At 41.0% G+C, this 12,711-nt stretch overlaps 1 protein-coding gene across 2 annotated transcripts in view; it reads right to left on the reverse strand.

The window, feature by feature from the left end:
- Window positions 1–12,711, reverse strand: part of lcor (ligand dependent nuclear receptor corepressor) — a 94,425-nt gene that overhangs the window by 18,912 nt on the left and 62,802 nt on the right. For both annotated transcript variants that reach the window (XR_015719103.1, XM_006806140.3), the window contains exon 5: window positions 3,302–3,775. Coding sequence is in view for 1 of the 2 variants with exons in the window: in XM_006806140.3 (XP_006806203.2) it covers window positions 3,302–3,775 (474 nt within the window). In the remaining variant the exon portion in view is untranslated. The remainder of the gene's footprint in view (window positions 1–3,301; window positions 3,776–12,711) is intronic.

A 12,711-nucleotide genomic window follows, 5' to 3' on the forward strand; every position in this document is an offset into this window, starting at 1 on the left:
TGAGAATCTGTACTTTGTTTCTATGTCAGATGGACAGAGTAGGGCTGGGGCTGACATTAAAACGACGAAGGTTACAAACCCTTAAATGCATTTAATAGCGATTACATTTATTTAAATTGTTACATTAACACTCTGGTCAAAAACATAAACCTCCAGTAAATTCAGTACAATAATGAATTTCTGACAAACCTTTAAGCAAATGTTAAATTACACTTAGGGTTGTTAAAAAGAAAAAAGAAGTTCTGATATTTATTGATAAGTAAAATTACTGTTGAATTATATACCCATTCACAGCAGTACTGATACCAACAGTGCTGTCTTCATTTCCTTCAGCTGACACCCAACCTCACACAGCACTGCTGGTGACAGACAGGCACAAAGGCCCTGCCCTCACTAATAGCTGACAAGCAGCACAACTTGCGGAAGCATCTTATAGACTGAGACAGCGATCTTTATGAGACGTTTCCTGGGGTCAGTAAAGCTCAAAACACAGCTATCATAATTGTTAACCTGGGGGGTGTGCATTGTCCTGTTAGCAGTTTAACTCTTAGCACCTGATCACCACATTAGGTGATACGATTAAGGTAGTGGGTTGCACCCAATGAAATAAACCATGATGTTAACATTGGAGCAGTCCTACCAGTCTGAAACAACAATGGGCAGTCTTGATTTAACAGGATAACACAATTCTTTGAGTCTAAATAGTATTATGCCAGATTGTCAGATTGAAACTGAGAAAAGTCTGCCAGCAAGTAGACAGAGACAGTGCAGCATAATGTACCGACTCTATTTGATTAGCAATGACATACATTGCCAAGTCACCACAAGCACAGGAAATAAGCATCAACAATGGAAGGGAGCGACCAACGTTTTCCTAGGTGTCTACGCCGAGTTTGAAATTCTAGTATTATGGCAATCCTAATTACACATGTGCATGCTCACGATAAACATGGACACAGTTTCAAATGATGCTGTCAGTGTATTTAAAAGTAATCAAAGTGAGCCAAAAGACTGCGCTTAAGTTAAGATTGCTCTAAGACATTTTTTTTCTTTATTACTAGTAGTATTGGCTCTTCAATAATGATACCTTGATAAGTATTAGAGACAATTTTCTATTTTAATATTAACCCTTTAAGACCTACCATAGAACCAAGTCTGCCAGAGCTTATATTATATTTTTACATGCTGTAGAGCCATTTTTGGGAGCATTTCAAGTTACTATACATCAATACAACCATTATAACCCAGATTTTAATAATATGTATGCATTAAGTGCATAGTAATTACATAAATTGCAAAAAAAAGTGCAATAAACTACAAAAAAATTGAAAATCTTTTTTGTTTTTTTAACATATATTTCTAGTTAGAGAAATTTAAGAGGCTTATCCCTCAAAACTGTAAATACAAAAAAGTTGCACAAAATAGTTTCCTACCACAGGAAATTTATTTTGAGTGTCTTCATAGTTTTATTTCTGAAATATACCAATTTTTATATACTGCAGGAAAAACTAAAATAAATATTATAATGCAAATTTGCAAAAAAAGCAGCATATGCATCAAAATAAACTATTTCCAGCAGTGCAATATGAGTCCTCAGCATCCCAGAAACGACACAGAAAGTCATAAAGTCAAAGATAACTTTTAAAAACACCAGTATAGGCTCATGAGGCCCTGATGGTAAAAAAAACCCCCACATTTCCGCAAAAATGACGTCACTTCCGGTTTCGGGCAGGTCATGGCGGACATGTGAAAGTTCGCGCTGATGTCTATTCCAACATAGGAAGTGTTATGAACAGCTGATCGGATCGGCAAAGAGTGTTTCTGGAATATTATGTTTGTGTTGCTGCAACCGCTTTTTATGCAGTTTTTGCAAAGCTATATGTGGAAGGAAACTGTGACCGAGGACAAGCTGATGGCATAAGATGTAAGTACAACTCCTCCGGTTTCATATGCAAAAAAAAATTTTGCGCTAGCTTACGTGGTTGCAGAGCTACCGGGATTTAAAAATAGTTACGCAAAACAGAGCGTGCCCGCTCCGATCGGTTTTAAAGGATTAAGATATTTTGCTGATGACATTTGGTGCGTAATCAGCAGACTGGGTAAAAACGTGTTCTGTGGACATGTAATGCTCTAATAGCGGCACAATTAGCTAGCACAGATATTAATGGATAAAAAAAGTGATGCACCTTTAAATGAAAACATGATTTTCTCTGTAGAGTTTATGCCTGCCGTGTGCTTCAGCTGACAATCAGCCATCACACAGATGTAACATAACACTGATTAGCGAAGCAAATAAAATGTGTCTCTTTTTCTTCTCCGGAAATCACATTTGCTGTGTAACTGAAACGATTCCTGAGCCCACATTGAGTCAGAATCACTTTAAAAGGCGTTTCTTGTTTGTGCGTGTGGGAGAGAGAGATAGCTTGTGACCACGAGGTGAATCTAAATGCCTACGTCTCTTTGTCGTAAAAAATTAAGTAAGCTTACTGTAAGCAGATTCTAAAAAAACTGGTATTAAAGTGGATCATCGGTCACACTGTGAGGGTTGAGGCAGTGAGCTGTTGGTTCAGCCCAGCAGCCTGCTCGCTGATCAAACTGCAGACACCCTGCTGGGTCAGTTTGATTAAACAGAGATTGAGCCCTGAGCTACAATTCCAGATTTGGTAAAGCGCTGCAAGTGCAGGGTTGATTCGGAGCATGTCTTTTCAGAGATCACGGTCAGGAAAACCGTGTGCACACTTTTAAAGTTGAAAATGAAGAATTATTCGCAGCCCGTGACGACGACTAAAAATGAATTGTATCGTCTGATGTGCGAGTCTGCTTCAAATGTTTGCTGTCAGTGTGAGAAATGAGAACATTAATCATGGACCTGAGCCAGGCAATCAACCCAGTGTGTGGTTAATACTTTGGGAAAGATTAGAACAAACACAAAGTGTCATACTTATTAGTTAAAATTTGAAATGTGTTTTTACATTTATTTTTTTCACATTTCCGCTCTATTTTCATTTTCTACATATCTACATTTTAATTATTTTAATAACGGCAGCCAACTCTAAATTTGAATTATCAGTGCACTAATAAAGAATTATACATTAATTACAATTTTTGTTTAAACACTCTTGTCTGATTCTTTTTGTCGTCTGTGCATACTGGTGTTATATACGGAGCAGGAAGTATTTTTGCACAGCAGACCTGCCTGTTTAAAACAAACACTGACCCAAATTTGTGGCTTTCATATTTTTGGTTGGTAAAAGCCCACATGTTGGTCAGAAACGTGTGTGTGTGTGTGCGTTGCTCTCACCCTGCTGGCTGGGCTCTGGATCAGCCTGGTTCTTCTTAACGGTGAGGTCCAACGGGCCGTCCTGGTCGGCCATGAGAAGCTTGCTGAGGACGGGATTCTGTGCAGAGGCAGCAGCCGTACCTCCTCCTCCCCCACCATTACTGGCTCCCGTACTGTTGCTGCTCTGGGTGCAGGCGAGTGCTGAGGCAGCAGCAGCGGAGGTGGGGCTGAAGCATCGTCCCGGGGTCGGGGATGGAGAGGAGGAGGCAGATGATGGAGGAGAGTTTGGCGCAGCCAGTGGCCCGGGCGGAGAGCTGGGGGCCGGGGCCAGAGACACCGCTTTTGGCAGGCTTTGGTCCTTCATGGTGCCGTTGGGCAGGGGCGGGTCGTCCTGAGTAGTTTTTGAGGTATATTCAGCAGCGAACTGGCGGATCATTCGCTGCATGATCTCACGAGCCACTAGAGGAATGTGAGGGTCTGAGAAACTTGGGAGGTCTGGAGAGGAACAAAACAGGAGAGCAAACATGTTAGCGTCCCGACCTCCAGGAGTCTGCTCAGCCGATGCTGCTCTCAGCAGCTTATTTATACTATTTCATCCAAAAATGTAATCCTGATGCTTTGCTCAAATAATCACTTGGAAGAAGGGCTTAAACCTGCCTATTGATGTTGGAAATACCACGATATCAGTTTGTGCAACAGATTACTGCTTGCCATTATTCAGCTCGGGCTTCCATAACAATTCCCTTCCTCGGGATTCCTTCTTGTTTTCAGTCTTACGCTCCGCACTATGTCATCTCTAAACACTGTATTTCAGAGCAGTTTGTCGAGATCTTGCAGCAGTGTGTTCACTTGAATATATTTGCGCAGGCAAACAGCCCACATGGTGCAGACACCACAGCCTCTCTGTTCACAACACCAACAAGTATTTGATCTGTCACTTTGACAACAACATAAAATCAGCACTTTTTATTTTTTGTGTAGTTGTTCATCAAACCCATATTTTGAATGATTTGGATTTTCAGCATCGTTTAACATTTTCTCTTTTTCTCCATTTTAGATCAAAACTGAATATTTTTGCGTTTTCTGATTTTAGATAAAAATTAGCAATCTGAAGATATTGGTTGGAGCTCCTACAATCTTTATACATAATAATCATCTTCAAACACAATGTGTGAAAATACAAAATGCAGTGTTTAAATTATTATTTCATTTATTAAAATGAAAAAAAAATTCTAATTTCTTAGTTTAGATGAAACGGCACAATCACCATGACAAGTTTTTACTTTACTTACTACAAAGTATTCTGCAAATGTTCCAGGTTTGGCGAATAGGAGGAATAATTTGATATTCTGAAAATCTGAAGCAACATTTATCCCACAGACAACTGTGTTTGACAAAAATTGGTCAAATTGTACTTAAGGGTAGTCTATATTATTACATGCTTTCGTTTCACCTCCTGATTTCTGTAAGATTGCGCAACACTAAATCAAACTAAATCATCTGCTTGAGTTTCTTTTTCTTTCATAAATAAGAGCATTTTGGCTTCCACATTTTTTAAAAATACAAAAATACTTGAGACACGAGTAAAAAATAAATAAATAAGAAACCCAGGTAGTGAAAGAAACTAGAAGCAGACGTCATATTTCTACCATATTAGTTTCTCATCATTGGCTCCGTGTTAAATTTAGAACTGAATGTCCTGAGAGATCAGTCCCATCACATCTTAAAGAACAAATAGTACCACATTATCCCAACACAGCACTTCTCCCTCCTCTCCTGGCAGCCTGGATACTTTTGGGATTAGGCTTAAACTTTCCTTTTTGATAATGCTCATTGGCCCTTAGTTGTGCTGGGGACTTCCCATGGTGCACTTTTATGTCAGTACTGCTTATTATAAATGTTTTTTTCTTGTTTCTATCATAGGTTTTGTTCTTGCACTTGTTTCTCTTTGCCCTCTTCTCTCTTCCTCACACCAAGTCAGGATAGGCGGCTACAGCCTGGTCATGTCAGAAGTCCTGACTTCTGTTAAAAGGGAGTTCTTCCCTACTGTCGCCCAATGCTTGCTCATAGGGGGTTAATTTGATTACCTAGAAGTTTCTTTCTAATATTGCAGGGTCTTTATGTTTCAATATAAAGTATCTCGAGGGCAGTTTCACTGTAAATTGACACTTTATATGAAATTAAACTGATTAAGAAAAATAACCGTTTCAAAGTCCAGCAAATATCAGAAGAGCAATTAGGGGGAAAACCAACGATTTCATAATCGAACTTTCTGTGACCTCCTGCTGTGACCAAACAAATCCAGATCAAACACTGGTCACTGATCTCGCTGGTTAATACTCACTCAACAAAGCAGTGAGAATGACCACACTCGTTTGTTATTAAATCCATTAATCTGGCATTGTCCCAGATAAGTCAGCTCTACTTACTCCTTATAAGCAAAAAGTATACATTATTATGCAGATAAATTCACGCATGCCACAAATCCTTCAAACAATACATTAGCCCAAAAAATGTAATCCTGACGCTGTGCTGAAATAATCCAGAAATCACATGCAACGTACATACAAGATACACAACTACTAATCCTGCCTATTGAGAAAGGCACCAGTATACGACAGCTGCTAGCCATTGCCAGCCATTCATCAGATATCTGCTTTTTCAAAATCTAACCCTAATTTGTACAAGATGATTTTTAAACCCCGGCAGCACGGTGGCACGGTGGTTAGCACTGTTGCCGCACAGTAAGCAGGTCCTGAGTTCAATTCCACCATCAGGCTGGGGTCTTTCTGTGTGGAGTTTGCATGTTCTCCCCGTGTTTGCGTGGGTTCCCTCCGGGTACTCCGTCTTCCTCCCACCGTCCAAAGACATGCGGCTTGTGGGGATAGGTTAATTGGATAATCCAAATTGCCACTAGGTGTGAATGTGAGTGCAAATGGTTGTCTGTCCCTGTGTGTTGGCCCTGTGACAGACTGGCGACCTGTCCAGGGTGTACCCCGCCTCTCGCCCTATGACAGCTGGGATAGGCTCCAGCGCCCCCCGCGACCCTGAAAAGGATAAGCGGAAGCGAATGGATGGATGGATGGATTTTTAAACCCCCTGCACTGTGTGATCCAAATAAAAGAGCAGCAATTGCTGCACCCTGACATCTTGGTTGGGCTCTGGTAAAAGATATCAGTGAGCTGAGGTTAGCAGCTGTTGATACACTAAAGACTACAAACATGGTTCCACTACTTCAGTGCAAAGGATGATACGCCCATATTAGTTTTTTAAAAACAGTTTTTGACAAAATGTGCACTTCTGTGAAACACGTGTGGTTTCCTGTTGATTTTGTCAAGCAATGTGAGAACAAACGTTCTGGTAAACACTTTGATCTTTACATTTTAATTCTTAGGTCATAGTTCTTATATTGATACAAGCTGCAAGGCATTATAAGTGAAGCCACTGTACAGCTGTTTACCTAAACGTGACATTCTTACATACAGCTCTGCTCTAGTTTGGAGTGCAAATGTTAAACATTGTTGGAGTGGCATGAGAGTGGGTTCATGGTAACGATCCGTGAACATTTACATCCACCGAGATCTTCAAGGTCAACTTCTTGATTGGTTGACAAAAAGCCTCAGAAGTTAGTGTGCGGTGTATATGGTCAACGTAGATTAAGTACTGCGTAAAGACGTAAAACATCATGTCACATCTGACCTCTGACCTCTCCTTCAACATCAGCAGATTGATCTGAAGGTCAAAGTGATAATAATGGTATACAGAGGTATACACTATATTACTTTTTTAAAATACATTTTTGTGACTAAAGACTTAAACAAATTTCACCAAACAATGAAATGAATGCAACACATGCAGTAAATCCACATAAATAACAACAATAATTACGTATAAGTATTAAGTATATTACATTGATTTCAACAGAGCAAATAAAAAAACTCCAAAAAAACCTTCCTGCACTACAAACTCCTTAAAGTACATTTAAAAAGAAGAAACTATCTACAAACACAACACTAATCCCTTAAAGGTACATACTGCCCTGAGAGCAAGCTACTCGGGTGGAGGTTTGTGCTCTCAGAGCGCTGCATGTTGTTGCTAAACATTATTTTCTCTCATGATACAAAATGACCACAGGCGCTGTCAGATCAGTGATTCTGTGCCTAACCGTGCTTGTGGATCTGTTACTGTATGAATGACTGTGTGTGTGTGCGTGTGTGTGTGTGTGTGTGTGTGTGTGTGTGTGTGTGCGCGCGCCACATCATGCCTATGCCTGTGGGACTGTTTTTCTGTCTAAATATAGCAGCTCCACAGGCATCTCTCCCTGTGTGAGTGAAGCCAGATTGATTGAGGCTGGGCACTGACTTGACAAACATCTGTTTCCTTCCTCCTGGAAGAAAAATTAAAAATACAACAGCTACAGTCTCCACCAGACTCAGTTCACCTCCGTCACAAAGCATCCACCTGCCTCAGGACAGAACATGATGTCTTCTTAATAAAAAGGGGATTTATGGCAACTCAGCAAATATGCAGATATTCAGTAGAAGGTGATCGTACTGATGCACCAAAGCTGTTCATTTTAGGGTCTTTACCTTACAATACTAAGCAGCTTGAGGCAAGCTTGAAGCTTGTTGTCTGCAGTTTCTTTATGTTCTTGTCATCAAGGGGAAATGCATATTAATTAAAATGAGCACTTAAGTCCATCATAGAACTATACCGGCTATATAGTAACGGTCATCTGGAGTCCCTGGCAGGTGAACAGTCAACTTAAATGTAAAATGGTAAATGGCCTGCATTTGTATAGCGCTTTTCTAGTCCTTAAGGACCCCAAAGCGCTTTACACTACATTCAGTCATTCACCCATTCACACTCACATTCACACACTGGTGATGGCAGCTACATTGTAGCCACAGCTGCCCTGGGCACTGACAGAGGCGAGGCTGCCGGACACAGGCGCCACCGGGCCCTCTGACCACCACCAGTAGGCAAATATGGGGTTAGTATCTTGCCTGAGGATATCCCGGCTCGACTTCAATGCTTGGTTCAACTTGGTTCAACTCATAACTCAGACGCCCTCTACAGGAAAGGGCAGAGCAGGCTGTATCTGCTGCAGAGACTCAGGTCGTTTGGAGTGGAGGGCCCACTCCTGAAGACCTTCTATGACTCTGTGGTGGCCTCTGCTATCTTTTACGGTGTGGTCTGCTGGGGCGGCAGCATCTCTGCTGGGGACAGAAAGAGACTGAACAGGCTGATCCGAAGGGCCAGCTTTGTTCTAGGATGCCCTCTGGACCCAGTGGAGGTGGTGAGTGACAGGAGAATGGCGGCTAAGCTGTCATCACTGTTGGACAACATCTCCCACCCCATGCAGGAGACTCTGACAGCACTGAGCAGCTCCTTCAGTGGGAGACTGCGGCACCCACGGTGTGGGACGGAGAGATTTCGCAGGTCTTTCCTCCCCACTGCTGTCAGACTCCACAACAAAGACTTTAACTGATCAAACACACACATCCACAAACGTGCAATAACACTAATGTGCAATAATCTTTTCTGGCATCGTTGTATTTTTACTCAGTTGTATATAGCATTTGTATTCTATTTTTATCTTATTGTATATTTTATTCTATTTTATTCTACTGTATATAGTATTTTATTTTATTCTATTCTGTACAGTTGTGTACATTTATTCTTATTGTATTCTAATTTTTGCTTCATAACTTTTGCACTGTCCACTTCCTGCTGTGACAAAACAAATGTCCCACGTGTGGGACTAATAAAGGTTATCTTATCTTATCTTAACTTGTTTTAAGAATTTTTGGTCAACTAAAAAAAATTTAAGTTACAATTGAATATAGATATTAGTATTTCTGACAGCTGCAGCAGACAGAAAGCGTGGAGCAAAGGGCCGGCCAGCTGGGAGTCAAACTAGGAAATGCTAAAGGAATTTTTGGCCATTTGATGTGGGTCCAAATTGTTTATCCAATGGCTCGACCCCGATATGCTTCAGTTAATTTTTGGCAGATCATTCAGCGTGACTCCATTCACCACTGAAGACACAATAGCACCGGGCAGTGAACAGAGTTTAAAGAAAGTGTAAGACAACAGCACTACAGCAGTAATTCTTGTTTTGTAGAGAGGAGTGAAGAAATAAGAAAGTCTCTGATTGGACTGAAAGACTAACTGCGTGACCAAAGCGCTCCGCTTGGATCAGTTAATTTGATGGATGTAGTCCAAGTATTGATGAAATCATGTCCACTTCTGATTTGACATTAAACCTGTAAGACTGGTGCTGGGGCGAACATTTAGCTCAATGGGAACAGGGGAATAATAGCGCATACATAATGCCAGATATGCCCTAATGCATAATAAGTGACTTAAATCAGATGTGAGGAAAGAGTCAAATTGAAAATGAAAGAAACATTCTTGCAACAGTGCCTTTTACAGGAAATGACAGAGGAGGCCGGCTTAACATGTGTCAGATAATGGAGAATAGAAGCTCTCAAAGGTAACAAAAAGCACAAAACATTTCACGACGATTTTAACAGATATTCCATTTAAGCAGCAGCAACTCCACGTTCACACTGCAGTATCAAGTGTCACACCTCAAATATTTGGCATCGTGTTGACAAAGATTTGACAACAAAAAGGCTGCATTAATTTTATTATCTGTGAAAAATATGATCTGCGCTGTCTCCCTTGAAGTGTGAACAAAGAATATTTAATCTTTTAAATGCTAAATACTTGAGATCTGTTTTTAGAAAAAATACATATTCACTCCTCATAAAGCTGTGTTCTTTGTACGTGAAAGTTTGCGCTGTGACTTTTCTGAGATTAACCGAAGCACTTGAACTCCTCAACTGTCGGGCACCTCGACATTTTGGATAGTTTTTCATCCCACTGCATCTGCCTCAGTGTAAAGGTCATCAAGTGGACTCTTACATTTTAGCAAAGTCAGCAGTCTGAGCAGTTCTCCCAAACAAACATCGGTGTTATTTTGAACCTTTTTGACACGTAGGGTTCCTTTTCATTACCCTTTGAGTGAAACAGTAATTATTTTAAACGTCACAAGAATAATTGGATTTAATCTTGCACTTTTATCCCAAGTGTTACCGGCTACGATGGTTGATATCATGCAAACTACTGTTATTATTGGGTGATTCAAAAAGCTTATTTGACACAGACTTATATTCAAAAGTAATTTACTCACATTTGTTATATGGCTACTATACAACAGATGTGCAATAAAATATTTTTAAAAAAGTGATAAAGACTATATGAAGTCTCCCCATGCTTAATAATCAGATGACAGAGATGAATCCTAAATGGCCTAAAGAATAATCAATCTCAGGATCTATAATACAGTGGAACCCCGACGTACGAAATTAATTAGTTCCCGAGGGTCTTTCGTAAGTCGGAAATTTTCGAAGCACCCATCGCGCCTTTTGACTGAGGCGATGCTGAACGATAGGCTATAGGCTAATTGCTAACTAGAACAACAATACGTTGTTCAAGTGGAACAGCGAAGCGCAAGTACGGAAGCCAAGGGGTTGTCACATGATTTGGAAGGCATTGTGGGCATTGTAGGCTCAGCCAATCAGAGCCAGCGGATTTTGTTACTTGGGCATTTTGCTGTAACACGGGCAAAAATATTGCCGTTCAGTGCCTTCGTAACTTGAATTTTTCGTGAAACGGGGTATTCGTGAGTCAGGGTTCCACTGTAATTGTACAAAAATAAAGTTGGCTACTTTGCGGATGGTCGCAGGTTATTTTTAGAACGTAACTACTATGATAAACGAGGGACCACTGTATAGATATTTAAAGGCTGTCAAACTCTTCACTATACACTGTATACACTTTTTTTTAAACACTCAAAGTTGAAACCTTCATAGAAAAAAAAGTCCAGTATTATAGAATGAAACCAAAGATCAAACCCTGTTTTCAGGTCAAGAACATGGGAATAGAGCAGCTGCCAGAGAATTTAACATTAATGAATCAATGATACGGAGGTAGAGGAAGCAAGAAGAATGAGTTGAGTAAAGTTTGATTCATCTGACTGTTTTGTTTCGCTTAATGCGCCTTATAATCCGAAAAATATGTTAACTTCTACAATATGTTAACTTCTACCTTCCTTTAGCATGTCCAGAAGAACAACTTTTTGTGTGCGATGGTTAGCATCTTCCTCTGCCTTTTGGGTGCTACCGCAGGTGCCTTTGACGGTGCAAAACATTTCGTGGCCATCCATCCATCCATTCGCTTCCGCTTATCCTTTTCAGGGTCGCGGGGGGCGCTGGAGCCTATCCCAGCTGTCATAGGGCGAGAGGCGGGGTACACCCTGGACAGGTCGCCAGTCTGTCGCAGGGCCAACACACAGGGACAGACAACCATTTGCACTCACATTCACACCTAGTGGCAATTTGGATTATCCAATTAACCTATCCCCACAAGCTGCATGTTTTTGGACGGTGGGAGGAAGCCGGAGTACCCGGAGAGAACCCACGCAAACACGGGGAGAACATGCAAACTCCACACAGAAAGACCCCGGCCGCATGTTGGAATTGAACTCAGGACCTTCTTGCTGTGCGGCAACAGTGCTAACCACCGTGCCAACGTGCTGCCAAATTTCATGGCCATTGTTGTGTTTATTAGGAGAAAACGTACAAACATACAGTGCAGCACTTCAGAGTCACACTGCTAGCGATCGATTAGACAAGCTGAACGCATTCTGTACTGTACAGTAGACACGACACGAAGGAGATTGATTGACAGTGGTCTACAGCCAATCAGGATGCAGAACACAATGTGATGTAAAAAAAAAAACCCAAACAAACAAAAAAAAAGCACAAAATTGCACAAAAAACCTCATAGAAACAGCGAGGCCGCGAAACAGCGAGGGACCACTGTATTGTAAGACCACATCAAATGCAGATGAATCCCCAAAAGAGTCTTTATGTGAAAAGTCCATTGCTAAATTCATGCATTTTTGTTATGACTGTTATAGTGATACTTTTTGTATGTATGTGGCAATCGCCACTGGTGATTTCACCTATCATATTTTGAGATTATCCAACGTCCTGAATTCAGTACGAGTTTCTCACTGTAACACCAATGTGTAAAGTAACACTGTACAGAGCTTCCTGCATGGCCTCTCACAATAACCATGGCACTGTTAGCGCAGGTTGAAAAAGTGGGTCGGCCTCTCTGGCCCATTTCTCAACCGGTTTAGGGTCTACCTGCAAGGCAGAAATGTCTTTGTCCCAAATGTGAAACTCTGACAAAGTTACATCTGGGATCCCTCTGGGATCGATCCCTGGCCCCTTTTTATTCCAGCTGTACTGTCATGTTATCAATGACACTCAGGCATTACACATTGCTCCCAAACATAGACTTGTGTCCTCTCCAATTCAACTCCTAAAGCTGAGCATGATGGATAATTTCTA

Source organism: Neolamprologus brichardi, chromosome 6, assembly GCF_056152115.1.
Source record: "Neolamprologus brichardi isolate AB-2024 chromosome 6, ASM5615211v1, whole genome shotgun sequence".
Classification (NCBI taxonomy): Eukaryota; Metazoa; Chordata; class Actinopteri; order Cichliformes; family Cichlidae; genus Neolamprologus; species Neolamprologus brichardi.